General features: G+C 38.8%; 1 protein-coding gene across 1 annotated transcript in view; it reads right to left on the bottom strand.

Moving 5' to 3' along the window:
• LPGAT1 (lysophosphatidylglycerol acyltransferase 1) overlaps window positions 1-27,887 on the bottom strand; it is a 61,095-nt gene that overhangs the window by 9,367 nt on the left and 23,841 nt on the right. The window contains exons 3-7 of the mRNA XM_005523351.3: window positions 24,204-24,322; window positions 19,020-19,115; window positions 16,613-16,886; window positions 7,860-7,986; window positions 443-549 (exon numbers count right to left, since the gene is read on the bottom strand). Coding sequence (XP_005523408.2) covers window positions 443-549; window positions 7,860-7,986; window positions 16,613-16,886; window positions 19,020-19,115; window positions 24,204-24,322 — 723 coding nt within the window. The remainder of the gene's footprint in view (window positions 1-442; window positions 550-7,859; window positions 7,987-16,612; window positions 16,887-19,019; window positions 19,116-24,203; window positions 24,323-27,887) is intronic.

Raw genomic sequence — 27,887 nt, 5'->3', positions numbered from 1 at the left:
TGCAATAAATCATCTCACAGTAAAAGCTTCTTTTAAGTCACCCAGGAATACTAAACTCAGCTTATCTGAGACACTGAACACTTGATCCCATCAACTGTGATGCACTGGGCTGCACATCACAGCTCCAGAGACTGTGTGCCATGTAATTCTCACAGGTCCTTCCAATCATACTTTCAGTCATGGATCTTTGCCATGAAATCCCATACTGTTACTGTTTTGACTGCTTTGAAACATTATCCTTATTCTAATGTTGCCCAGGTAATTTACCTTTTCTAGGTAATTCTTTAATCATACTTCTTGCCACATAAAAAGCAGTAGTAACAGCAGAAATTGTATCTCCTGTACCCATGTGAAGAATGCTTACACATTCTGAAACCATTTTGAGATCCTTGTAAGGAAGTCACTACCAAAGCACAGTTCTCTTTGCTAGGTATCATTCTACCTGTTTCATAGAAATGTGTCAAGAGGTCCTCCTTTTCAATGAATCGTTGATATAGCCAGTTTGTGAGAGCTTCAGGCTCTGTAGGTACATCTTTCACTGGAAAAATCCTATCAAAGAAACAAACACAAATTAAACCTAGCAAATGTATTCTCCATGTGGAGAACAAAACTCTTCTGCCCCAGCTCACCACAAAACAGAGAACAGAACTTTTGTATAAATCCAACTGTGTGATGTGCACTCTCTCCAACTCACAGATCACAGAGGCACTAAGGATACAAGAGTGGGAAACTCCAGGCTGCCATCCAGAACCACACAAAAGACACTGACATCAGTCTCCACTTCTGATAAAAGCTACTAAGGTGCTGGTTTGTTTTCTTTTAAATAGAATACCATCACACTGTATATTACTATCCCTAAAAAGAATACAAACCAAGGAAGAATGAAAGAAATAAAAAAATAAGAAAGTTCATTCACAGCTTTGAAGAAACAATTCAGCAGGCAGAAGCCATATAATGACATCACTAAGCACCAATAGCTCTTCCACATCCCAGAAAACAAGCCCTCTGTGCTTTTCAAAGGATGCTGGCAGCTTTGTGTGAGATTTCTAAGGCACATTTTATACTGAAAACTGACCCTGTACTCAAATATTGCTGCTCTGTTCTAAAAACACCAATGGAAGAACTGCTAGTACTTTGGTACTTCTACGCTGAATATCAGCTCTGCTTAAAAAACCAGACACCCCAGGGCAGAATTCACTGTGGTACACACACCCTGAAACTCCCAAATAACCCACCATACCTCACTGGATTATTTTCAAAATAGAATTTCCAATCTTGCAGTAACTGTGAAACCTCCTTAGCAGACCCTCAGTGCCTTTGGATATACACAAGAAATTACACATCCACTGTGTTGTACTGGCAGGCCAATGCAGAAGAGATTTGTGTATCAGGCTAACCTGAAAACTTCGCACTCTGAAATGCAGGGCCTGTACTGTAGGTTTCTCTATCCAGGTGAGCTCCCGCTTAGCCTCTCATTTACATCATTCTTCTATTTTCATTACTGGATTTTCATTTCATTTTCAACACAGTCTTAACTGATCATAGTGCAAAGAATTGAAAGTAACACCACAATCACCTGAGCAGTCTCTGGACAGATATGTGAATGTCAGAATAAGGAAATAAGGCATTTCTGAAGAATGCTTTTGTTGCTGTTACAGTTTTCAACATCCTTGCCACTTTTGTTCATTTGTCACTTGTCCTTCCTCCTTTCAGTCTGATGTATGGAAAAATAAGCTGTAAGTGGGGGAGTCAAGCAGCAAAGCATTGCTCTAAATGAGTGAATTACAAATCATGGTGCTTTGGCATACAGAGACAATATATCTTCTATATAAGGAGATTAACAACTTTATTTACACTCTATAGTATCAACATGAACTCCGCTATCTCTGTAGCCTTTGGAGTAATTCTACCTACATCTTTCTCACACTGTGGAGTTCTCTATGCTCCAGTAAAGCCAGTTTTGGTAACCAGAAATTAGCAGCTGTTCTCTTGGATAAAACAGAGTTTGAAGGAAAGTCTTTGGCCAAAGACAAATGTTATGAAATGGTGCTTCAGTAAGCAGCTCAAGTTTTCAGTCTGCATATTAAGAACAAAGACAAACAATTAAGAACTATTTTATCTTGAAGCCCAGATGCTGTACAGCTGGTTAAAATTAAACCACGTAGCAGCAAGTAAAAAACACACCCATAGAGCAAGGACCATTTTGTTGAAGGTAGAACACTAAGAAAGACTTACTCTGCGTCCCCAAACACAACCGAGCTGCCAAGCACTATTTTTATTCTCTTCTGCCTATCTGCTGTGAAGAGATAAAAGGCTCAGCAACTGAATATTGTGTTTCACAGAGTATTTTTGAAGGACAGATGCTTGCTTACGCAGGTTTTAAGAAGGTTCAGAACTAAGAGAACGTGTGTTGCCTCAGGACAGAAGTGTAGGGTTACCTGGATTCACATGCAGTCTCCATTGTAGACTGCAAGATATTCCTCACCTCTACCTTCACTTTTTCTTGACCTAATGCGTAACAGCTCTATTTTGTCAAGAACATTCCTCCTAGTCTGAAAACATCACAGGATTTTGCCAGATACCTGTTAGAAACATTTTTTGAGCTGGTACTTTAATGGAGCAGTGAAGTGATGATGCAGAGGTGATACCACCACTGTGAGAGACTAATGGAATGCTGTATACCACTTCCCTGCTTGAATCCATCCAGGTTCTTGTGTGGATCAATAACGCTGCTGGAATATAATACAAACTCTGGGTATAAACTCTGCTTCTTAGAAGTCTGAGAAGCAATCACTGCTACACCCAGTTTGAACAAATATTAACAGAGGGAAAAACAACTGGTTTGCCAATAATGCTACACTGGCTGCCACAACTTAGCAATGGTTAAGTGCCAGTGTATTTAGAAGCATTTTCAAATGTATTTTTAGATTATCCAGAGTTATTTTTACCAGCAGAACATTCTTACTAATGACTGATCTAAATTAGAGATTAAATATTAAAAAAAAACCAACCCCAAACTCTGGAAAGAAGCCCTTTCTGTACTCAATAAGGCAAAGCTAAACCCCATTATATTTAAACTAAACATACTGCTAATGCCATGGTTCTCTGCCCATCAGATGCCTCAGCTGCCATTTTTCTAAGAACACTCTCTTGAAGGAGACTGGGTTCAGGAAGGCAAGCGAGCAAGTCTGCTGTTATAAAACACAGATAATCTAAGACAAAAGCAGGGAGCCCCTGCTCTGATGGGAGCAGGGTCACCCCCGACCACCATATACTGGCGTCTCCCAAGTCCAGTGTTAAAAGATGCAGAAAACAGTTCCTTATTTTCACTGAGATATGCAAACAGGTGTCCATGTGGTCAAGGCATGAGCATCACCTTGGCTCTACTCCACCTCTGAGTATGCAGCATCGGGAATGCCATTAGAAGCAAACAGTTTGCTCTTCTCAGGAAAATAAAACAGCATCAAACAGAACTGCCAAGACAAGGAATAAGGTCAATATGTAACATCTGAAGCTCCTGGAGTCTCTTGGGCGCGTGAATGTTTCTAGCTTTTGGGCAAAACTAACCTCACATTGCACTGTAATAGGAGCACCTTTGCTCCTCGTCTGGCAAACAAGGAATTTAACAGGACTGGATAAGAACTTGACCAGAAAATTCAAGCATAATACCTTTTTTTGCTTCTCATCACAGGTACAGCTGATTCTCTCTCCTCAGGGAAAGTGGGGAAGGGACTAAAAGCAGTGGCAGCACATGCTGCACCCAGGGAAGTGAAAAGGGGTGGTGGAAACAAAGACGCACTTCAGTGGGAATCTGTGAAGAATCTTTTTCCAGTAATGAAGCATTATCCTCCAGCTGGAGATGCCTACTGGCAGCTGCGAGGTGACAACAGCTGCAGGGTACTTCGAGTACCTGACTGAGGGACAGCAACTTCTTAAACCACTACACAGATTTGTGTCCACATCCCAAAACAGATTATAGTAGAATAAATAACAGTCCAGGAAAGAAGAAAGGATTTGAAAAATCAGGAGATGTAACTGCCAAAGACATGCTGGCATATGTGAGAATTATGGAGAAATAGGTACTGATTGGCTGTTTCTCAGAAGATATCAAAGGATTTTCAGAAATATGGCATATTTAGAAACGTCTATCTCTTTTAAGTCATCCTTATTGGAGAAACAACCTCTGATTCTGCATTTAAATTCTGAAGTTCATGGCTACCCCTTTAAGTACTAGCTGCCTTTTATCAGCTGTCCTACCCTGAATTGAAGTTCTGTATTACTTGCTACTCCACATCAGTCATGACATTATTTGCTGCTTCAATGGCTCTAAATAAATCTAGGACAGTGGAGGCTGTTGGTAGATGTCAGGCATGACCAAAAATAAGCTACTTGCGTAAAAAAGTGCATTAAAATACACTGCCAAACGGGATGCCCTTCTGCAACATTCATTCAGCAACCACAATGCATTTCACCTTGTTTATAGCTCACAGCCTGGCTTATTTCAATAAATCTGTATCAATGCAGACACAAAAATAGAAGTTCCTCAGCAGCTGAAAGCTTGTTTCAGCAGTGGCACAGCACAAAAGCTGGTATGGGGAAGAAAGATTACAGAGCTGGGAGCAGCCTGTGTGGCACTTCCATGCACAGCCACCCCTGCGTCACAGCTGACTCGGGCTGGCTCTGACATCAGGGCTGCTGCACCACAGTCACTGTCACACAGCCCAGAAGTGGGATGTGAGCATCCAAGGACATCACCCTGCAAGGAAGCTAAGGCAAAAAAACCCAGCCTCACACCATTCCTGACTGAGGGGACGCTAAGCACAGAGCCAACTTCATAGCCAGGGTGTTTTATATTTGCAAGTCTCATGTTTTGCTAACAGAACTGCAGCAACTTGAGAAATTACTGCTGAAGAAACTCGGTGATCAGTTAAGAAACACTAAGCCAATCAGACTAAGCAAGCGCCTGGTGTGAAAAGAAAAGAAATAAATCCCAAACTCAAGTCATAGCGCAGAAATGGTGGGAGCTGAGAAGAGCGGCCAGTCTGCGGCCTTGCTACACTGACACCAAACCATTCAGCTTATTTCTGCAGAGTGGAAGTGTTGCAAGTCTGGATTTACAGTCAACACACACCACACAATGACCCAATCATAAACCTAAACCATTTGAGAAGAGCAAACAAACCTTTCCAACAGACTCGTTACAAGGCAGGTCTTATAGTGATGCCTCTAGTTTGACATGCCTTGCACCAGATGGATTGACATCTCTCACAAAAATCCCAGTGCCATTTGGCCTGGAAGAAGTTAATTAGATATTTTTCTCAAGTATTATATTTCAGAGAGAAAACTGAGTTTTGCAGCACTTTCCAGTAAGTTCTGAGAAAAGTCAGTCAGGGTCAAAAATATTCAATATTCAATAGATGGGTGCAGATGTCACACCTTGTGTTTTTAGATTCAAACCTGGTAATTGTTCTTTTTTCTAGGGAAGTTTTTTTTTACATTCTGAGGAAAATCAGGCCACAGCTTAGCCTAATTATGAACTTCTGAAAATTGTGTCATTTGTACTGAAAATTGAAGTTTGAAAAGCAAGGTTCAACTCATAATCAAAACTGAGCTTTCAAAAAAAAAAAAAAAAAAGAACTGGATTAAACCAAGCCTTCTCTGCCATTTCCACCAGCTAGGAAAGCTCCTAGAAATGATAACGTAAGGCTCCTTGCTGTGTTCTCTTCTGTTGTTTCCTGAGCAGGATGAAAAAGAAATAATCCTGCAGCAAAGGCTCAGGCTATGAGAAAAGGAAATCACCAGATCTGAAAGTCTGTAAGGCAGAAAGAGACAGGTGGTGATCAAGGGGCACAGCAGAAGGGACTGACTGAGCCCCCAGAACAAAAGCAGCTCTGCAGACTCTTCTGCTCCACTTTGAGTGGCACAGAAAATGTTCCTTTTTTCCCCCACTGCTGTCATACATCATCAATACCTTGCTCTGGACTACTCCAGAAGGGAATAAACATGTTTAAATCCTGATTCTTCTTTCATACAGCACAGATGGCATCTGGACAAAACTATTCTTTGCTTTTTCCAAAGGGATGCTTTTTTTCCCCCTATAACTCAGTTAAAAGAAACTACATGAGAAACTATTGTGCTCTCTTCCCAGTTACTTAAAAATTACCCTGACAATTTATTTCAAATGTTATCTCCGAAGACATTCCAAATTACAAAAAAATGAGCAAGATTTTAATGCACTAAATTCAGGAAAAGTGAGATATAATACCAATGCAGACAGACTTGATGTACATTGAAAGAAAAATTCAGAGGACATCCATGTGCCAACCTGCACCCACCTCACAGTGCAGGAGCCATGTGCCTCATGAACTACCAGGACTGGAAGTCAGGCTGAGCTCCACCCAAACCCAAGACACTCTGGTCTCATTTCAGAGCCATCACACCCTGTGCCTGGCCAGGCCCAGTTGCTGCATGACTTTCCATTTGGGACACACTTCAACTGTTTTTACAGAGTCAGCCATGATAAATTCAGGTTATTAAGAACATACAAAAAGCAGTCAAATAGAGCAGCTTGCCCCTGTCTAAACCAGTGACTTATGCCCTCTGGAAGAAAATAACAAACTTAACACCCAAAAATAAATAATTTCAAATATTTTTCTCAGAATTTTAGTACTACAAGAACTTATACATTCAAGTACAATGCAAAAAAGGTTGCATTGTATTTATGCTTGTGATCAAAAATAGGTCTGGATATACATTTAGAAGCAGGAAATTAATTCAACTTACATTAACTTACTGTTGTTTATAAAGGAAGTATTTTTGGAAATACTTTTCAGAAGAACGCTAAATACATTCAACTTGCAATTATCCCAGAGGTCTGAGAGAGTACTAAGGTGACCTAAATAAAGTACAATAGATCTAATGCTATCTTACATAAATTAGGGTGTTCACCTTCAGGGAAACTTGGAAGGCAGCTTTCTATAAAAAGTAAGGACAGATTTAAACAAGGCTGTGAAAAGGAGCTCCCGCAAGCAGCCTGTACTCTGCAGCACACAACACTGACACAGCAGTGATGATGGAGAAGGTCATTCCCACTTCAACTGCCACCCAGGGGATCCACACAACAATACTTGAAAGCTTTCTGTAAAAGTCTAAAAGCTCTCCAAATCATCAAGAGGGAGTAAGACAAAATAATGTGATTTTGGGATAAAATGCAACAACTTATTTAGTATAGGAAAAGCATTAAAAACTCCTGGAGATTTCAAATTTGCAATTCACTGTAAACTAAAAGCAAAATGCAACTTCTCTCTCCATCAGTTTAGTCTTGAGACAAAGAACTGCTGAGGAGAAAAGTTTTAACAATCTCCCATTCTAGCTGTCAATGAGAGTTGCAACTTTTTCCACCTGGTTTTTCCAGTTGTTTTGCTCAACTACTTAAAGTATTCTTTGAGTGAAAAAGCTGGCATTTCTTTGTCAGAAAGTTAAATATAATATTTGATTAGGAAATCTTTTTATTTAAAAACAGCGATTTTCAATTAGTTGACATTACTAAAAACCAAAATTTTAAAAATTCAAGTTGGGTTTACCAGCACCTTAAGATTAACGTGATAGTCTTCAGATATATTCCCCACAACCCCATTCAACCACAGGACATGAATCCAAAACTTAAATGTCTGTCCTAAGATACAGGATAGCCGCTGAACTTTTTAAAAAAAGATGTATTGTGCTTAAATAATACGAGTTGCCCACCTGTGAGAGACATAAAAAACCCACTCCCACTGCTACTGATTTCCTCTTTCCTGGAATGACAATGATTTGTGAATACTTGAGCTCAGTGTAGGAGGAGGAGGTTTATTTCCTACCTGTAATGTACATGTGTCACTGTTGGCTGTCGGTAGCCAAGAATCCAGGTTTGGATGTCTATAGGTTCAGCTTTGGGATATGCAATGGTTGTATCTATCACCCACTGGAGGCCTTTGGATTTGCTCTCTAGGAACAAAAAGAAAATTCCATGTCACTTATTTGAGAGTTATTCCATTTTTATATTACTTCATGATGTACGAGGCACAAATAAGACAATCAAAAAACAAATCCAGATTTCATTACAGAGCACAGAAATATTCTTAGAAATTTCAGCTAGACCTAGATTTTATTTAACCGTTATTTCTGTTTTCTTAGATACCATGGGACACAGAATAGAACAAGTTCATTCACCAGGTTTGAGTACAGTCACAGGATATCTTGGCTTGAAGATCAGGTGCTTCTCCCCATTTACCAAAAGGAAAAATCCCAAAATAAACATCCAAGCTTCTTGGTCTGCACTTCAAGCACATTTACACCTGGGCCTTTCTAAAAGACCACTGATGGAGCAGCAGCCATGCAGATCCCTCAAAGGTTCTTAAAAACGTGAGTTGCAGGAAGAAGAGAAAAACCACCACTTTCAGGGTGTACTCAGGGTAAGAAAGCAAGGAACAGAAGGTGGTCAGTTTTCACACTAGGGAAGATACTGCACCCACAAGGTTCCAGGAGAGGCTGACACCAATACATGTTCATATGCTGCTCAGCTCACTTAGAAACTGAAAAAAGAATCAAAGGAGGTGAAAACACTTGCTATTAAGATGAGTCAAGAGAATCAATCTGTGGGTCCCTTCCAACTCAGAAAATTACGCGACTCTTTATAAAATCTGAATAGAGGTTACAATCAGCAACGGTCCAGGTCATAAATCAACCTAGCCATGACCTCTCTCTGGCCTGTCTTCACAGGTTTGCTAAGAGGGAGAGCAGATCTGTAGAGCAAACCAAGAAGGAAGGGCACACTGCCAAGATGGCACTCTGAGTTTAGCCTGTCAATTTTCGCTCTCTTCTGGATCTGTCTTGTGTTTGAGGTCACGTTATGCCCAGGCCGGCAGAGAATGCTCACTTACTGCTTGAGACACCAGTACAACAATATACTCACACCACATCAGGCAGTATCTCAAAGGATTTAAGAAGCTGACTATCAGAAACAGGCACCCATGGGCACGAGCATGTAAGAAATGTTAGCTTTGAGTACAAAGTACAGTACAATACAAGCCTGCAGCTGAGAAAGCTAAAAAAGAAATGTAACAGAGGTTGACAAGAGCACTGTCAGCATCAAGAACATGTACACGATTGACTGTTCACCATCTTTCCCAATACAAGAACAGACACTAAAAATTCAGCCAAGAGGAAAAGTTTTCATAGCAAACAGAAAAATGATTCTTTGTGCAGAGGGAGGGGGAAAAACCCTATCTCTTTCTAAAGGATGTCAAGGACACCAAGAACTGGGATGAAGAGAAAACTGAGTAAGTACATGAAGGGTTAACTAACCAGGCAAAAACCCCTACCTGACTTGGGAAACCCACCACACAAGTCAGAAGCTTGGAGAATATGTGGGACAAGTATGATGCTTGTTTTCTGTGTTCACATTCTTCCTCTGTAATCCACCTGGAGTCATGGACAAGATGTTGGGCTAGACAGATGTGTCTGGGCCTTGCCCGGAGTGGCCACACTAATTTTATGGAAGATCTACCACACACGTGAAGAAATCTGCTGCAGTCACTCTGAGCCACAGTTACTAACTCCAGCTAGAATGTACATGCAAGGACTGGCTTGCGAGTTTCTACCTGCTTTTAATTTCATTTAATTTGCATTTCATTTAAGCTTGAAAAGAAAACTGCAGCAATGCTATCACATGTATCAATTATTTTAACAAGCAGACAGTGTTTTCTTGGTGTCTGCTGATCAGTGGAGTCACACTGCTTTGTTACAAATGCACTACTCCAACAGAGCTAGACAGCATTTCCTAAAATTTAGATTTTGAGTTCTTAGCAGCACGCAACATGCTATTCCTAAACTTGACCCAGGGCAAGTTGCATAGGTCAAGCTGAAACATTCAGTGTTACCTTCTGGAAATTCAGTATTTTAAACCCCTGACAGACACATGGAATGAGAACTGGAGGCTGCAGGCTTGCCAGCATCATGACGGAGTGCTTGTCAAGTCTCTCTTAAGAAAATCACTAACTACAGAGTGCTTCATTTTAAAAGTAGCAATGAATCAGAGAAGAGCCAATATGAAATTAATATTAAATCAACAGAAGTATTCATTTAGAAATAGATTTTGAATCCAAGTCATTCAAGTTATTATTTTCCCAGATGTAAAGCAAGAATGGATAAAGACAAGTAAATTGCCAAAGTTAAATTGCCTAAGTGAGTAAGCAACAAAGATCATTAATTGCAATTAAAAAGTGCCAGATGAATATGGGCACATTTTCTTATTATTTACAGTAAAGTGTTTCAAAATAATTTATTCAATATTTAGCTGTATTTAAAGCTGTTCTTTCAGTGGATAATGGTTTGCACTTCATTAAGGGAAGACTCCTGCAGTACTCTGCTGTGCTGATTTCCTACCTTCTGCTTTTGTGGAGAGAGCTGCTGCAGCACTGGATTCCTCAGTCCAGCTCCAAACTCACATCCAACCATTTTCAGGGCAGGGTGGGGAGAACAATACAGACAGCCCACCAGAAACCCCAGGCCAGGAAAAAAAAATAAATCTGACAGTAACATCAGTCTCTACAGACCTCCTTTTAGAGCAAGCAGGTGTTAGTGCAGCTTCCTCCATGTACTCTCAAATCACAGTATTTGTGCATGCTCTGGTTTAAAATAAGCCTTACATAATCATCCGAGATACCTGACTGCCAAAAAAACCTATATCACCAAGGATTTAGGAAAATTAATTTTGAAATACATCTTGCTATACTTTTTTTTTTTTGGGGGGGGGAGGGGGGTTATACTGTGTTGCAACCTGCTCATAAGCAAATTTATTTTAAAGCGGGGAGCTCTGACAGACCCTGAAACTGCACAAAAAAATTCCTGAAAATCCGGAGAAGAAACTGTACAAAACACAAAGGAGTGGTACCTAAATATCTCCAAGGATGCTGCTTTCAGGTGTAAGCAGACCTTTGACTCTATTATTAACCCTAATACTAACAAACCCTATTATTTTTTAAATGGAGCATGTTAACAGGAGTGCAAATCAAAGACTGCTGCACTAGTTATAACATGGTGTGAATCTCACGTCTGGCATTTGTACCTGAGAAATCAGGGAGCTGCATACACCAGTGCTCAGGAACTCCTCTTTCCCAGCCTGGCTTGCCCAACTCAGCCACACCTTTCTGACAGCCAACTCTTCCAACTTTCTACCTACCATTAAAAGACACTCTTACCTTTCATTTCTAGTGCTTGCTGAAAGACTGAGCAGCCTGACTCTCAGAGACTTCAGCAGAAGAAGCTGCTGCAGAGGCCAAACTTAAGCTGATGTCTCCAAGCACTGGTTTGTCTTCTGTGGTGTCAGTCTGTTTGCCACTTCCAGCATAGGTGGAAGACACAGACTTCTCAAACTGCTTGAAAATGTTAACAGTCTCATTCTTCTTAAATAGCACATAAACCTTCTAAATATGCTCACAGGCATCTGCCCTACACACCCAAACCACACAGCAATGATGTACCTGAGTGTGAATGGTACATACTTGCCTTATAAGTGGCAAGACAGAACTGAACAATCACATGAAACAGCAGCTTTCTGGCCTAGACAAAAAAAAATAAAAATCAAAAATCAAATTTAAACAGCTTCCTAACTTGTTTGTTGTTTGGGGTTTTGCTTTTTTTTTCCAAATCATCAGCAGAGGCAAATCTTTACAACTATTTTCTTCACTGTGGATTCAGTGATACTAAGTTGCTCCCTATTTACTTAAGAAGCAACTCCTCGTCTGAGTCTTTAAGGCAATCGAGCTGTAACCCTCTGAAGTCCTTTCACAGCAGATACTTGACTGTCTACAATCACAAATTTGTGGGGGTTCAGAGGTTCTCTTCATTCCCCCTCTTTGTCCTCCCTGGGGTTCCTATTTCCTGGGGTCAATGCAAGCTGAACACCAGATCAGACCATGTACAGAACCTCTCAAACCCACCAGCAGACCGTCAGTGTTTGCCACTGAGAAAAAACAAGTTATAGACAGATTTCAGCAGGAAAGCTCGCCTCCAGCCAAGCTCTGGATGGTGTCACACTGCCAGACTGGATTCAGAGTGGGAAAGAATACACCAGCCAGGTGTGGTCTTGAGGACTTCAGCTTGCACTTGAAAAAAAAAGCATTTGCTAGTATTAACCAGCATTCAGGTGTGGTTTCCTGAACACTTGCACAACTCTAAACGCAGCCAAATAGGCTGTTGGCTCTTCCTTCACATCAATCTATTCTTGTAGCTTGTCCCTTGTTCTCTACTTGTCCTTTTGTGATCAACTGGATCACTGACCTCAGAATTAACTTTTTTCTCCAAAGATTAAGTCTCAGACTGAACATCTTACTCGTCATTCCAAGATCTTGACACAACAACCCACCTGGAACAAAACAAGAAGCCTTTTTTCCAGGGGGAAGAAAAAACAACCATCAAAGCTTTCTCACATGTTATTCAAGTCACATTCCTCATGTAACAGTGAATCAAAAAGTTTGATTTTTAAAAAAATCAATTATGAAGTTCAATATACAACCCTGCAGAAGTGAAAATTGAACTTCTCTGAGAAACAGCATCAGAACTGAATGTACTCTGATGCATTTGAAAACAGTATGGCAAGATTTCAGTACGGCTCTAACTAAGCTCATAGCAACCTCTTACCAGACAAAAAATTGCTGCATGGTAAAATAAAACAATTTAAAAAAACACACTAGAGCAAGTTTGATCAAAAATAAGCTCTGGAATGTGCATATTTGAAGAACAATAGCTTAAAACCCCTTTGAATTGTCAGCTTTTGGCATTTAGAACATTTTGACAGTTCTAAAACTAACAAAATCAATTCTTATCAACTGAAGAAACAGTGTATTTACAACCATGTTGAAGACTAAGTGTTGTGCTAAAAAAATTCAAAAAGCTGTAAAATACTCCTGCAAACACACACCTGGGTCACTAAAGGGTTAGGGTGATGATGGCTTCTCATGAAGGATTTTTATACTGCCTGTATTTCTATTCTGCACTAAAACCTTCCTCTGGAATGCAGGTGCTGGCAGCAGTGTTGGCCCATCTGGAGGCTTTCATCAGACACCAGAAGTACCTTTAAACTCTCTTTTCAGGGACAGACACCATTCACCGTATTATTTAGCTTCAAGCATGGTCATGCTATCAAATGATTGTCCTACCTTTCCTATGCTTTTCCATCCTTCTATTAATTTAGGAATACAATTACAAAATTTTGTTAAATTAAACAAGAGTTTCAAAAGACAGCAAAAGCAACAAGCATTCCAGTAACTTAATTTCGTGTTTACCAGCAATAAGCTAAAATTCACTCCAATGAAGGCTCGTACTTGGGTTTTTAAATATGAAAGGAAACTGATAAGATGAAAAAATTAAGTAAATAGAGGCTGCTTGTCCTGGAAAAGCCACTGATAAAGAACTAATCAGTTTAAGTACAAGAATTATCAAACAGTATTAATCATCTAGGAAGGTTTGTTCTTCTTGTCACTTTACAGAGGAAGAGTTAGCTACAAAACTGTGGGAAGTTCATTACTAGTATAAAAATAAATTGAAAAGAGGACTGGATATTAAGAATACTACTATCATAATTAAGACTAATGAATTTTTGGGGAGGTTACTGAACCTTGCACTTCTCAGCATAAACCCACCTCTACCAAAGGGATGCCATAAATCAGATTAGAGGCCTTACAGCAGAACAGACGATGTAGCACTGAGCTACAATTAGCCCAATTCTTGAACTATGACTTGAAGGGCACAGCTTCAGTGACATGTGACATTAAAAGCCAGCTGGGCTGAGGAGGTGGGGTGTGACACTGTATCAAACAACTGTATATGACTTGGTTTGTGTCAAACTGTGATAACAGTATATTAAGGACAAACCTTCTTTTATTATAGTTGCCTTTGTCATCTTTTCTTCTTTCACCCAGTTTTACACATCACTCCAGCTGAGAAAGTAGAATGCTATCAAATTTACAAGGTATAAAAGCTACAAGGATCATTTAAAATGAATTAAGTATTAATAAAATGACAGCAGCCAAGAACAGAACTGTGTATCATGACTCAACATTAAAATAGCTACCCAGGAAACTCAGCAGGAAGGGGACATAATTTTTGATAAGGAGAACTCTTAATCTATAAACCAATTTAACTAAAATCATGTGGGAGAGGAAGATAAATTCCCATGGGTATCAATAAAGCTTGGTGGAAACAAAAAGACAGGGAGAATAATAAATAATGGAGTAGAAAACTTATTATAGTAAGCTGAATAATTTGGCAACTCAGGACTCCAGGAACATTGTTAAGACAGTATAGAGCACAAGGAGTGCTGTAGATGAAGAATGTGTCCAGCAAACCATGAAGTTCAAGTGTGATGCTTCTGATAAAGAAACCACTTCCCAAGCAAAGGAGAAGAGTTATAATGTACAAAAGGTTTATAGGCAGTCTCTATGCAAGCCACTGGCAACACCTTTAATCTCTGCACTACACCTGGCTCTAGCACCCACAGCTCAACTATGGTCACCTGAACAGGAGGGAAGCTTGATTTCTCTTACATGGGTTTTTTATGTGATTTAAAAAAAGGGAAAAGATAGAAGAGATTAAAAGTAAAGATATTCACTAACTTTGTTAGACTTCTAACTTTCTAATATAACCATAGCAATTTATACAACTATATTTCATGCAACTGAAGAAACATTTTCTGACGCGGCAAGAGACCAATAAAAGCATTCAGAAAGCAGCAGATTAGAGGAAGAATCTTTTATACAAGATACAGATCAAGAACATCTCTGAAAGGAAAGTTTTATAATGCTAGAAACATTTTTGTATAAAAAAATTACTAAAGAGAAGAGAGGACATAAAATACCTCAGTGTCACTATGCATCAAATACTTTTCCCTAGCATATAAAATTTACTTTCACTTTTTCATCCTTTTCAGTATGTTTCCAAGTCCATTACTATGAAAGAGTGACAGCTAAACCCCCACATTTCATTTCTATTTCTGCCCAATTATCTTTCCTTGAGTAGGATGGACAATATGGCTCCATTCTATTTCTGAGAGAATTCCTTTATTTTAGCACCCAGTTAGGTCAACTACTATCAAATGTTCATTTCTCTAGAGTCTGAATGATGCCACTCAAACAGGGAGGAAAAAAAAAGGCAGCCAGGTTTGATTTCAGCTAAGTTGATAGCAACCAAAGAATAGGAAAATATGAAATTGGTATTTGATAAGCACCTCTGGTCTCTCTCCACAACCACACAACTTGTAATTAATTTAGGGAACTTCTTACTCTCCATACCTTTTTAAGACAGCAAGAAATAGAACAGGAATAGGCCAAACTTTTCTCATCAAAAAAACTAAACTATTTAACAAGAACTGGGGTATTCAGTTTCTCTCTTTTAAACTTAAAATGTTTTATGACAACAAGAGCTTTCTTCAGCCTTTCTTTTCTGCATGTAGCCTGACAAGAAAGACTCTGATGCATTCCACAGCTTGATTTTTCAGCTTATTTTAAATCCTATCTTCACTACTGTAAGAACATAATCTCAATTATTTCCTATGTTGACAAGAATAACTTCAAAACTAAAAATCTGAAAGCAATTTCTGTACAAGGGTTTTTGCTAACCCTGAGATTGGATTATTTTCTGTCTGAAGTTCAAAAGTGCTCTGCATATGTGGCTTCCTTAGTAAGGATCTTTGTTTCAAATTGCTAAATGATTATCAAAATTTGGCTGTGGACACAGCAGCACCACCCATCAGTAAGAAACTACCACAACTCCCCCATCCATTGTTTCTATAATAAGTAACAGAAATCCACAAGGAAGTTAACCCTGCTGCTGAACATGCCAAGAAGTTAATTTTAAAAACAGAGACTAAAGCACCACATCCTATAACTATAGGCATTATTTATAGCCCATCTATACACTCCCCTATAGCCTAGGAATCCCAGAACAATAATGCTGCAGGAATATTCTTATTCTCTCTTAACTCTTCTGATATGATAACCAAAACAATCCTTCAGATCTAGTGATCAGTGACAGTTAACTCCAGCAACAACAGGGACAGGCAACACAAAGATCTGTACAGAACAGAAGAACTTGAACTCAGTGGGAAATAGCTCAAGAAGAGGAATAAAGTATACAGCAGTGGATGCAAAGAAAGTTTTAAAGCCTGGAATAAAAATATGAACATAGCTAGCATATTCCAGAAATACTTTTACTACGGTCCCATGCTGTCACAAACCAGTGCAAACCATCAATCTTGCCAAAAGGAGATGATCACCTTCTTGATCACTCTGGATGCCTCTTCCAGTATCTGCTTCACCCATTATGTGAGCCAAGCCAAGCACTCATGCAGCCATACCTAAATCCATACCACACCATAGACTAAATCAAATTAAAACTAAGGTGGGTTTTTTTGTCTCAACATCAAAACAAAGTTAGCAGAACTAAAACTAATTATGGAAACATAAAATACATTATAAATGTATTTGATATTTGAAGAAACCAATTCTACACAACATTTTTCTTAACTCAGATCTTTGACATTTAATTTGCTTTATACCCATACAGTGATCTTTACCTTTTCTCACTGCATCTCCACCTGATGGAGTTCCATTTTCTTGCGGCGCTACAAGTGTTTTCAGAATTACTTGTGTTGCCCCAAGTCTTGGCAGGGTGACATGTTTAAGAAACGGCAAATTGTTTTTCTTGGCAAATGCCTGGCTTGTTTCTCTTCTTTTCCTAAGAAAGCCACCCTCTGGAAATAAAACAATCCATTTCCGATTGCGGCTCCTGTAATATTTTTCTAGATGATCTTTGAGTAACACAAGCTGCTGGTCACGGTGTGTTCTCCCCTGTAAGGATAAAACACTATCTAAATAAAATGATTGCTTAAAAGAGATAACATCAGACATAATTGTCATGTTTCTAAGGTTTCTCTGTTTTCAGAGATAAAAAGAAGCCCCTGAGAGAATAAAAAGCTACGCTCTCCTCAGAGTACCTACTGGAGGTGTACAGACCAGGCCTCAGCTGGGTTACCACAGCAGAACCACAGACCTCACTCAGACCTGCACTGCTCCAATGACCTACTCACTTCTCCTCTTTGATGCATTAAGACAACTTCTTCAGAACAGTAAGATACATCCTTAATTACTGCAGAAATATCTTCAGGAACAATCTTTCCTCTTCCCATCTCTGCATGCACCAAGTTAGTCAAATTTTCAGAGGAATCTCTTAACACTAATTAGCATTTCTGAGTGCTCCAAAGTGACTTTGTCAAATCACTCAAAAGACATAGGAGGGAAAAATTAGAACTCTCCTCAGCAGAGGTGATTTTAATTTTCTGAAATGTCAACAAAAATGCCACAAACATTGCACTGTTTGGTGGCTAGTTGGGTTTTTTTGGTCACAGGAAGAGGGGAAGAGTAGTGCGTTGAATGAAAGACAGTATTTTACTAAAGGTGAGTTTTGTCAAAGTGCTTCTCCTACATTTAATTCTCACCATTGCAATTACTTCTGACTGACTACACGAGGGGAAAGGAAGAGGCTCTGTCTGCTCATATTAAGGCAATTATAAAGCAATATAAAAATCCTCAGTTAAGCCAGACCTTATCAGACCACAGGACTCCAGGATAGCACAGTAGTTAAGAAAAGAACAGTGAACCATAACCACCCAAATATTACTAAAGCCTTTCTAGAGTTAGGCAAAGGACCATTACTCACTCACATGAAGTATTTTGCCACACCCAAAGGCTAACAGCCTAACTTTTATTTTCAACTGTCTGATCTCCAGACTCACAATGATATCATTGTATTTGTGATATTGTCTACATCAGCCACTTTACAAAAATGAGGAAAAGCCTTAGTTTTTGCTAAGTGCTTCAGTGATGGCTTGGTTTTGTGACTGGAATTGCAACCCCACATTCAGAAATCATAGCTAACAAGGTGACAACCCTCCGGACCTCGAAATGTGCATACTGTAAATTCTACCTGTTGGAACAGATTTATATTTTACAAAGCATCCAACCCTGTTCCTTCCATCCATCCTCTCACAATACAGAGTTGTGTGCCTCTAGAGACCTTTGTTTTATCTAATTTTGCCTGAGGTTTTCTAACTATGCCTCTAGTGTTCTCTATGTTCTCTAGTGAGAAATCTCACTTCAGCTGTGTACTGCTGTGATTAAGCATTTCTTTATTTCATTCTGAGTAAATGAACTTCTTCTCTGCAGTGTGAAAATGCATTAATTCTCTCTGGCTCTCCACACATTTTATGTCCAGACAAAGGAATAAGGAGAGGAAAAAAAACATGTATGATGGATATTGCAGTTCTCATAACTGGCAACAGGTTCATGCTTTTCATTGGCCTCCTGAATTTCTACTTCAAGAGTGCAGTTTGATCAACAGCCACCTAACAACAAAAAACCCTACCCAAACTGTATAAAATAATCTGAGGGTCTTGCTCATTAATATTTGAGATGCTGAGTTCAACAGACATTCTTTCCTAATGTTCAAATAATAATTAACCTTCAATAATAAATTACTATTTACACAGGTCCATCACCACCTTGATTGATCCACTACTATGTCACCATCAAAAGGGATGGTACTGCCTTTCCTAATTTGAAACTCTACAGCCGTAGCAGTGACCTAACCAGACTCTCTGCATGGCTTCAAGGTCCCTAAGGAAAGATGAGAGGTGTGCTCAGAACCAGAGATAAAAAGGACTGCCCATGTATTTTGCTTGTACACCTCTCTCACAATAGGCTCCCTTCACAACTGGATTCCACAATCATTTGTGTCTATGCAAATAATAAAAATAGCTTGGAAAACAAAGTAGCTTCAGAACAAAGACCTCCCCAAGTACACACTTTACAGCATAGCTATTTCATCATGCAAACCAACCAGGAGGTGAGAAAAAAGTCCCATAACACCACAGTATTCAAAATATATAAGGATAAATCAAAGCACTATAATCTGTTTGCATTTACCTGTCTTATAAAGAAGTCTCCATGGATTAGAGACACAATGCCAAAATTTGTATACTTAAAAATATGATCCATCAGCCACATCATCTGACGGACAACCTGAAAAGCAAAAAAAAAAATAATTAAAAATGAGTGAATTATCAAGTGCAGAGAATTATGGATTATGAATATACAGGTCACATTCTTGTCAATTCCTACAACAGCAATACAACTAGTAAATAAATAGAATAAGATCCTTTATGTCCAAAACATAAAGCAGCACAGGTGCTATGCTTCTCCCTTGAGAGTAAAATTAAATAGCTGCCTTTTTGTTATGTAATATACAGTTCTACAATTTTAGCTATGGCAGAGCAGCCACATGTATCCCTGAGAGCTTAAACAGATCCTGCTGCTCATCCCAGTCAAGCAGCACAGCAGGAAGGCAAAAACAGAGGTTTGCCTTCCTGCTTGACTTGAAGTGATGGTCAAGAAGTGACTTGACCATCACTTCTTACAGGACAGTGAGGCAGCTACTTTACCTGTTCAATCCTTAGAGATTTAAAATAGGAGAATTTCTCCCAACAAAGTAAACAACAGAAGGGAAAAGCTGCTTTTCTCATGAGGTCTTTTTCCTCGATCTCTCCTACATGTAGTTTTTGAGAGGGTAGGAAGCAGTTCTCCAAAACTGGAAAATCCAGTGTCTCTGCCATGTTCCAAATCATAGGCTAGGCTGCCTTTTCCCTGTGTTATGAGGCCACATCACTACTGGTGCAAGATCAGTGAAATTGAAGTCACCTAAGACAGTACTCTTCTATTTACCACTATCAAAAAAGAATATGAAGGACTGTGACATTTCTCTGGTGGTCAGATGATCATTCATGCACCTTCTGCTTTGTATCTTTCTCATGCACTTTGAGGCAAACACAAAAGAGATCAGCCTAAGAAACAAAAATAACATGCTAGTATCCCTTCCTGTCTGCCAGTGGTACTCCTTACTAGATGCCATACATCCAAAGGACCAAAGGCACACTATGTATCTGTGGGTGACAAAACAAAAATTAGTTCCTAGATACAATTCCTTACTTGTAACTAATATTGGCGAAATCGTTTATCCTACAGCTCTCTCCAGGCCTGTGTTAAATAAAAGTGAGGATCTTAAAGCCAAATTCTTCTCTGCAGACATTAACATTTTTTCAATTTCAGTAAATTAAAAAGCTTTATGGAAAAAAACAAGAAAGAAAAGGTGTGCCCTAAGGATAAGAGTTTAAAAAAGCATCACTCAGAGGTGTTACTGCTCTTCAAGGCACTACAATGAGCTCATGCCCACGCATCACCCAAAGGTGACCGGCTGGTGCGGGGAACCTTTGATAAAAACACCTCCAAAATTCCAGTAATGATGATTTAGCCTGCAGCAATACTCAAGGCCTGCCAGTGTTCAGGTACTACTTTGGCATTTTGACAACTGTTGTTCTATTATATCGAGCAGAAGCTAAAGCAACATAATCTGTTTTACTGGAGGAGATAAGTGAGTTTAACACTCTGCTCTGCTGGAAAGAAAACGCGTCTTTTGAGGAGTCAACACTGGACCCAGATGCTCTATGGCAATTCTGGATGAGGCACTCTTGCCTAGCAGTGCTACTGCTTCTCCTCTGCCATACTACTTGATACTTTTTCTTTAGATAATGGTGGATTTATCCTGCAAGTTGATCATTGCTCTTCAAAGTCTGAAGTCCATCCCACCTTGCTTTAGGCTTCTAACAGGGCTTCTAACTAGCATCCCTGAGCTTCCTCAGTCTTTCTGAGGAGTGATGAGATTTTGTCAAAGGTAAGTGTGACACACAAACTGTAACTAAGACACACAGAAATCTGTTGTGTGTGGGCTACAAAGAGACAAACTTCAGAGCCCAGTGATCATAAATCTGCCTGTAAGCCTAGGCAATGGTAAGTACAAAGAGAAAGTGTTTTTATGTATTAATTAATACATACACATACTAACATACCAAATCCAAAAAGCAGTTCAAAGAATAAGACACAGTTATCTTGTCTGCAATCAAAAGGCAAACAAGATTAATGGCTATTAATTTTGTTCTGCTACCAAGGGCAGAATAGAGGACTCTGCAAAATTTTGTTGGTAACTCTTCTATGTAGTAACTTCTCTATTTAGTATCCCCAGGAATGAAACAACAGTTAAGAGGTGAGCCTCTTATCACTTGCCTTTCAAGGAGGTTTAAACAAAGACATTCAGAACTGTTTTGAACACAAACTCAAAATTTGTGTTGTTGATGGTTTCAAAGAACTTCTGGATGCCACTTCAGGTCCTTTTTCGTTCATGCTTCCTGGTTAAGTTCAGAAGCTAGAACCAACTTTTACCAACTAGCTTTTACCAGCTAAATATAAAAAAACCTAGGTGCCTCCTATTCACAGGCCCACTTTCACTTCAGTCTACGCAGGTAACAAAACAACCTAGATAGACTGACTTTCATCTTTCAAGCACCTCTAACTTAACAATGAAACCTGAGAAAGCACGACTTGAAATCTGCATGCAAACCACTGCAAGCTGCACTTTTGTCTCCACTGCACCCTTCCTGGCACTGCTTTCTGTTCCAAATCAGAAAAAAACCCCACATTTATCAGTCCTGATCCAGTTAGAAAGCAGTAATAGCAACATTTTAACTTCTTTCTGTTAAACACAATCTTAAATATTTATGAGACTACAACTTACTGAATTTTTTTAACTCTTACTTTCACAAAGAAAGTGGAACAATTTCTCAAATTTTAATAAAAGCATAATTAGGTTACTTCTGGTTCACCTGAAACATTACTGTTTGTTTTATATTATGGTATAATGTATTAATCAAACAATGCCACTAGTCCTTCCACTAAAACTTTAATTTTTAGCTAAAGTTCTACTTCTCTAGTAAGAAATAATTTTTTTCTTATTCATGTAAGTGAATCTAAAAGACCAGAAATATCTCAGAACATGTATTTTATCTTACTGCTTTGTGAGATTAAATTTACTTAAAGCAGATAGACTACACTCTCACTGGTATCTAAGTATGTATAAAATACTAGAAAAAGATGTCATGATGGTTCCTGACACCACCCTTGGGACACTGTCAAGTTGCAAGACTGTCTCATGAGTTTGACTCACTACATAGAAAAATCCAGAACCTTAAATTGAACGCTTCTGATTCTTAAGTGAACTTTTTTTTTTTTCTAAAGCAGCATTGAACTGTAAGTGCTTGCAGTTTACATCTGTTTTTAGTCTGTATTGGCTGGCAAAAGCAAGCAAAAGAAGTTGTGGACTGGCACAAGCTTAACCCTCCTGAACAAAAAAGAATTCTTGAAAACTACAATCTGTCTGCAAGAGGAGTTTCAAGCTTGTGAAGGACTCCATGTTAAGTTTAAACTGGATTTAAGGAAAGCTGACTAATTTAAGCATTTTCACACTGTATAATGATTATTTCTGGACAGGAAGGTTTCTTTTCCTCCAGTACTTTCACAGTCACACGAAGACAATTCTCTACAGAAATATGAAGCATGCTATTTAAAAGCACTTGATCCAGCAAGTTCTAGCAAAGATAAACTATCCTGATCTTTCTCGTTATTTTCAGCCACTTGTACTATTCTTGCTGTATTTTAAGCACATATTGAAGCTCATAGTGTTTTATTTCTTTATTAGCTAAAAACATCAAAGCCATACTAAGCTCTGGATATGTACATTCCAAGAGCAATGACTGCAACTACTTAAGGGAAAAAATCCTGATGTTAGGGATTTTCTGAAAACATGCAAAGTTAATAAATTCCATGATGAAGATTATTTGTGATCTCAGTGCCTTCCTCCATTTTTAGCACCTCCTACATTCACTGAAACTAACTCTGTCTTGACTGAAATATTTAAGCTATGGGGTCAAATAGGACAAGCATGACTTAGACTTTTATCTATAAACTAGTGGTCAAGATCATATGCCATACATATCCACAGGACTACACCCTCACAGTCTTATCTTTACCACAAGGCTGTCCTATGTACAATTTTGATGAAGGGAATTACAGAGTTTCTTCTGTCATTCTACTCATTTGGGTACAGCACAGAATACCATATATACCGAATTCCCTCAATTCCAAAATAAATAAAAGCAATCAAAAGTACTTTTAAGACAGCCTGCTCTAGGCTAGAGTAGAAAGAAAGAAAGAAAAGTTTCTGCTCCATCTTGAGTACCATTTTCATACTTTGTGAGGTTGTGTTGTATAAAAGGGGTTTTTTTGCTATTTTTTTTTTTAATCAGCTTTGCTCTCATAAGCAAGATCTGGAAAAATTTCTAAAAAATGGTAAATCACTGATGAAGGTAAGTGTACCTATAACTATATTAATCTGCACTAAGAAAAACAGTGCCAGTTACAAATTGTGCAGATGCAACAAAAAACAGTTCTTGTTTTCTTTTTTCTTCAGGGTATGATGAAGGAATCAACACTAAGACACTTCAGTAAAGAAGACAACACTAAGACAAACACAGCTGATGCATTTTTTTCAGCTTGACAGGTATGCCTCCCATCCTAATCACGCACACGTGCCCTTCTTCCTGATTTGTACATAAATTTGATCTCCTGTTCAGATCCTATACTCTGGTTTCCACTCCTTAGATATTAATTTTCTGAACAGCAATGCATGAAACAATCAACATTAGTTACACTTCTCACCAAGAAATGCTTAAGGGATTGTGAAATAAGAGCTCAAACGATTTTGACCTTAGCTAGGTATCTTAACTTTGGCATGCCCCCACTCCTACCAAAATCCCATTAACAGCTTGCTCTAACTTTCCACGCTGGAATAAAGTCATAGCCAAGAAGCTAGCCTGTGCTGGTCTGAGCAAATTTGTCTTGAGTTGCACAGGGGCATGAGGTGAGAGGAGAAAGTCAAGTACATGACTACCTCCTAGGAGATCTGCTTCCCTCTGCATTAACCTTGACTGGATGCACAGTGACTCAGCTCACATCTGACCTTCTCCAAAGACAACATTCAGGGTCTATACCTGCTCCAAGCTACTGGCTGCCACACTGGACCAAATTCAAACCAAAAGCTCCCCCCTGAGATGATCTGGTGGGTTAACTCCTCAAAGTGAGCCCTTAGGGCAGCAGAGGGATGCAAGCAGTCCTGAGGGAACACAGCACACACAGCAGCCACCCCCTGCCCCGGATGCAGCATACCGTGCCTTTATCCTGAAGGCACATCATCAGAGTGCAGACGTCACCCGTCGCTTGGTGGTTCACCAGCACCATGGCTTCATCTTCTGACACTGCTTTAACATCATCACCCCATTCCACTACTATTAAAAAAAAAAACCAAAAAAAAAAGGTAAATTTAACAATGAGCACACAGAAATTTTTCTGTCAACAGAAGAAAACAAAACGACCCTACACCCAGACTATAACCATAAAGAAGCCTACATGCTACATGTCAATTTAGATTGGCACATAGCATATGGCAGGAATATTAGCAAGAGCGTTTTTCCAAGCAGAGGGTACTCCAGCTTTGAAATTGCATGCACAGAATAAAAACAGAACAAAAATACTCTACCAGAACATGTGCAGAGAGATTGATCTTTTTGTGTCATTACACCATTCTACATTTAGGGTCTGAAAATTACATAAGCTTTTTGACCCAGCTTTCGTATTCATCTATCTCATCTCATCTCATTAGATTAAAAAGAAAATTATATTGCCAACAGTGGGTTTTGCTGGCTGGGCTTGTTTGTTTTTTTTAAACTTAGCAAGTTTTTTTTTTGTTTCTACACTCATTATTATTATTATTCTACTCCAGTAAAAGCAAAACAAAATATCTGTATTTGGATCATTAGGTTTAAAATGCTACGTTAAACAAAATCATTCATTCAAATCCAAGTGAGTTAGCTATAGGCAAGGAAGTGGGTTCAGAAAATGCTGCTCAGATGACATTAACCTATTAGTATTTTGTAGACCAGAGACCAGATGCTCCAGTGGTAAGAATGATGTCAGAAGGAAGATACAGATGTTTAGCATCCAACACTTACCCGGACTATCAAAACTGTGCTGAGATTAGGAAGAGGGGTTAAAATTGATAGTTCCATCATCATGAAGTAACTAAGTGGAGAAAGAGAATACTGCCTCTCAAAGAGCACAGGATGGGATACTAGGAAACGTGTGCTGTAAACTAAAGACCATAATATGTCTAATGCTGCTATTGGGGCAAAAAGACAAGTGAGTAGAGTCTGTCTTTCTTCCATGAGAGGGATGGACACTGCAGTTCAGGGTAGAGGGAAAGAATGAACAGGCAGAGGAGCTCTATGAAGTTCCAAAAGAAAAATAAGATGCACTGCCTGTGCACGTAGGCTATAATTTTTTCTGTGTTTGTTACGTACCTTAAGCGGTTCCTACTGGCTATTGCTTTCAGTTCTGACAACGAAGGAAAGATTTCACCTGCACTACTGACTCTTTTGTATTGTTAGAAATTCTTCAGGCAGTAAAAAACTCTCAGCACAGGCCAATTACTTTACTATCTGTCTTTTAATAGATGGTTTAACTGATGAAAAGGTAATAGGCTACACACTGATCACAAGAAGCAATAATCCATGCATAGCTTCCCTGTCCTTGAAGAAATCAATTAGCACCACACTTTTGAAGATTGCCACTTTATTACTTTCTAACAGCTCCAAAATTAGTACTGAATTGAGACTTGAACACAAAATAAAAAGAATAAAATGCTGTATTTGGTCACAAGTAGACAAAATCAAAATAGAGGTTGAAGGTCTCTTTGCTAGAAGGTGAAGAGGACAACTCATTCCATAATGTACAACCTCCTCTTCTTTCCCTGGAAAAGCTAAGCACAAACCTTTCCTTATTTTTTTCACCACGAACTTGGAAAAGCCCCTTTATTACTCCTCCTCACTATGTGCAAATTCCCTGTGATGTCCTCTCTAATGCCATGAAAGCTGGAAAATGCTTGGCCGTGGCAGTCGTAGCTGACTGCAAACCTTCCTTATCAAGTATTTCACATATCTCAGTATGGCAGTATCCCACAGAGCAAGAAACCAAGATGAAATGCGAATTGCTTTAAAGGGAAATTAATCAACCACATACCGACTTTGAAATTATTATGTCAGTGTTTCTATCAAGCAGCCAATATACAGTAGTCTTACTGAACTGTGGCTTTCTAAAAGTAATAAAAATTAAGTACTAAATATATCAAGTATCTACAAAATCATGTTTCTCATAAGTAGCTAATTGTTTTCAAACAAAACTATTTCTAGATCACTCAGAGAAAATAAATGCATTCCTTTATTACAGATCTTTCCCAGGAACATAGCAATCTAATACTAATAATTTAAACTGTGGAACAGTTTAAAATGAAGCTCTTCAAAAATTATTTAGAGATCTAACTTTACAATGGATTAAAATAAATGTCATAACTGAAAAATATAAGCGATGAGAAGCAGCATACAATTGAAAACAATTAAAGAGGAGAATTTATGAAGCTTAATTTGCTACTAAAAATGTACACTTTTAACATACCAGGTGAAGACTAAGATAGGCCCAGTGAAAGACATATGGGGAAAAAAACCTTCTCTCGTTACCTGTTTTACCTACTGTTGTTAAATACAAGAGGGTATAAAAAAAACAAGCAGCTAACAATGCACTAACAGGATTCAGCTGGTAAGTAAGAAAAAGGTGGGCTACATGATCCCACTCCAAATGCAAAGTGAAGAAAAATCAAGTTTGATTTAATTCTTCAACTGATTTACTCCACTCATTTTACCTATCAACCAGCCAGGATAACAGCTCAACTTCTGCCACTCAGCTGACAGGTAGTGGGTTATTAAATCCCTGTGTATCCTGGCCCTCCTCTAGCTTCTTCTCCCTCTGTCATTCCTCCTCAGGCAATCAGGCTGTCTCTTGTGCTTAATAATGTTTTATGGTCAATTGATTGACCTGATTATCAAGGAGAAGAGAATCACCTTGTGCAAGTCCTTCACAGAGCATCTCTGGATTGAAAAGAGAACAGCAAACCACCAAAGCGTGCAGAAAAACCACTGCCATTACTACAGTTTTTTAAAGTAGAAAAAACCAAAACCTTTAGTCTCTAGCATTTTAAGTCCATGGTGTCCCTTTAAATTCAGTGGGGGGAATAAATGCTTATCATCAATTTCCTCCGCACACAAAGGAGAACCTTTTGCTTTAAGAAATACTTGCACTATTACAGTTCTCCGCTGCAGTTGGAAACATGGAAATCAAAACCCCAGCTGCATGGCAGCAGAACCAACAACACTGCTTTGCTCTACTCTAAGAAGACAAAAAACAGCTCAAAGACAAATATTTGTCACTTGGGGGCCCAAGATCCAGCAAACTTTGCTCCACAGCTTTCTGTGCCAGAGCACATTTTTTTAAAGACAGTAGTTCTGTGTCTACAGCCTGACAACAATTAGACTTCTGCAAATGCAGTTGAACACAGCAAAATAACGTAAAGGGAGGAAAGAGCAGGAAATAATTTTAATGTGGCAATACAGACGTGACTGTAGTAGCTGTAAGAGAGACTTCATGTGACTTCAGGTTGTGAGCAAAAGGATGAAGACAATTTTCCTTGCAATTACATGAGCCCCAAAACAGAAATATTTATCCTTCTCTCATAAAAAGAAATCCAAGATGTAGAACATCAAGAAAGTATTTCATCTAATGAGCTGCAGATTTAGATTTTTATGATTCAATCCTTATATAACTTAAAGAAGGGAACAAAAGTAATAGAATTTTTCCCATATTTTTACTGAACTATTACTAGCTATTGAGACACTTGGCTACTTTGTAATCATGTCCTTAATGTAATTGTCTGCATGCAAGTGCTGCTATGAATAAATATTCAAG

Source organism: Pseudopodoces humilis, chromosome 3, assembly GCF_049639895.1.
Source record: "Pseudopodoces humilis isolate 2021_Gansu_Grassland_sample_001 chromosome 3, ASM4963989v1, whole genome shotgun sequence".
In the NCBI taxonomy this organism is placed as follows: domain Eukaryota; kingdom Metazoa; phylum Chordata; class Aves; order Passeriformes; family Paridae; genus Pseudopodoces; species Pseudopodoces humilis.
This window is presented reverse-complemented; position numbering and strand designations above follow the sequence as displayed.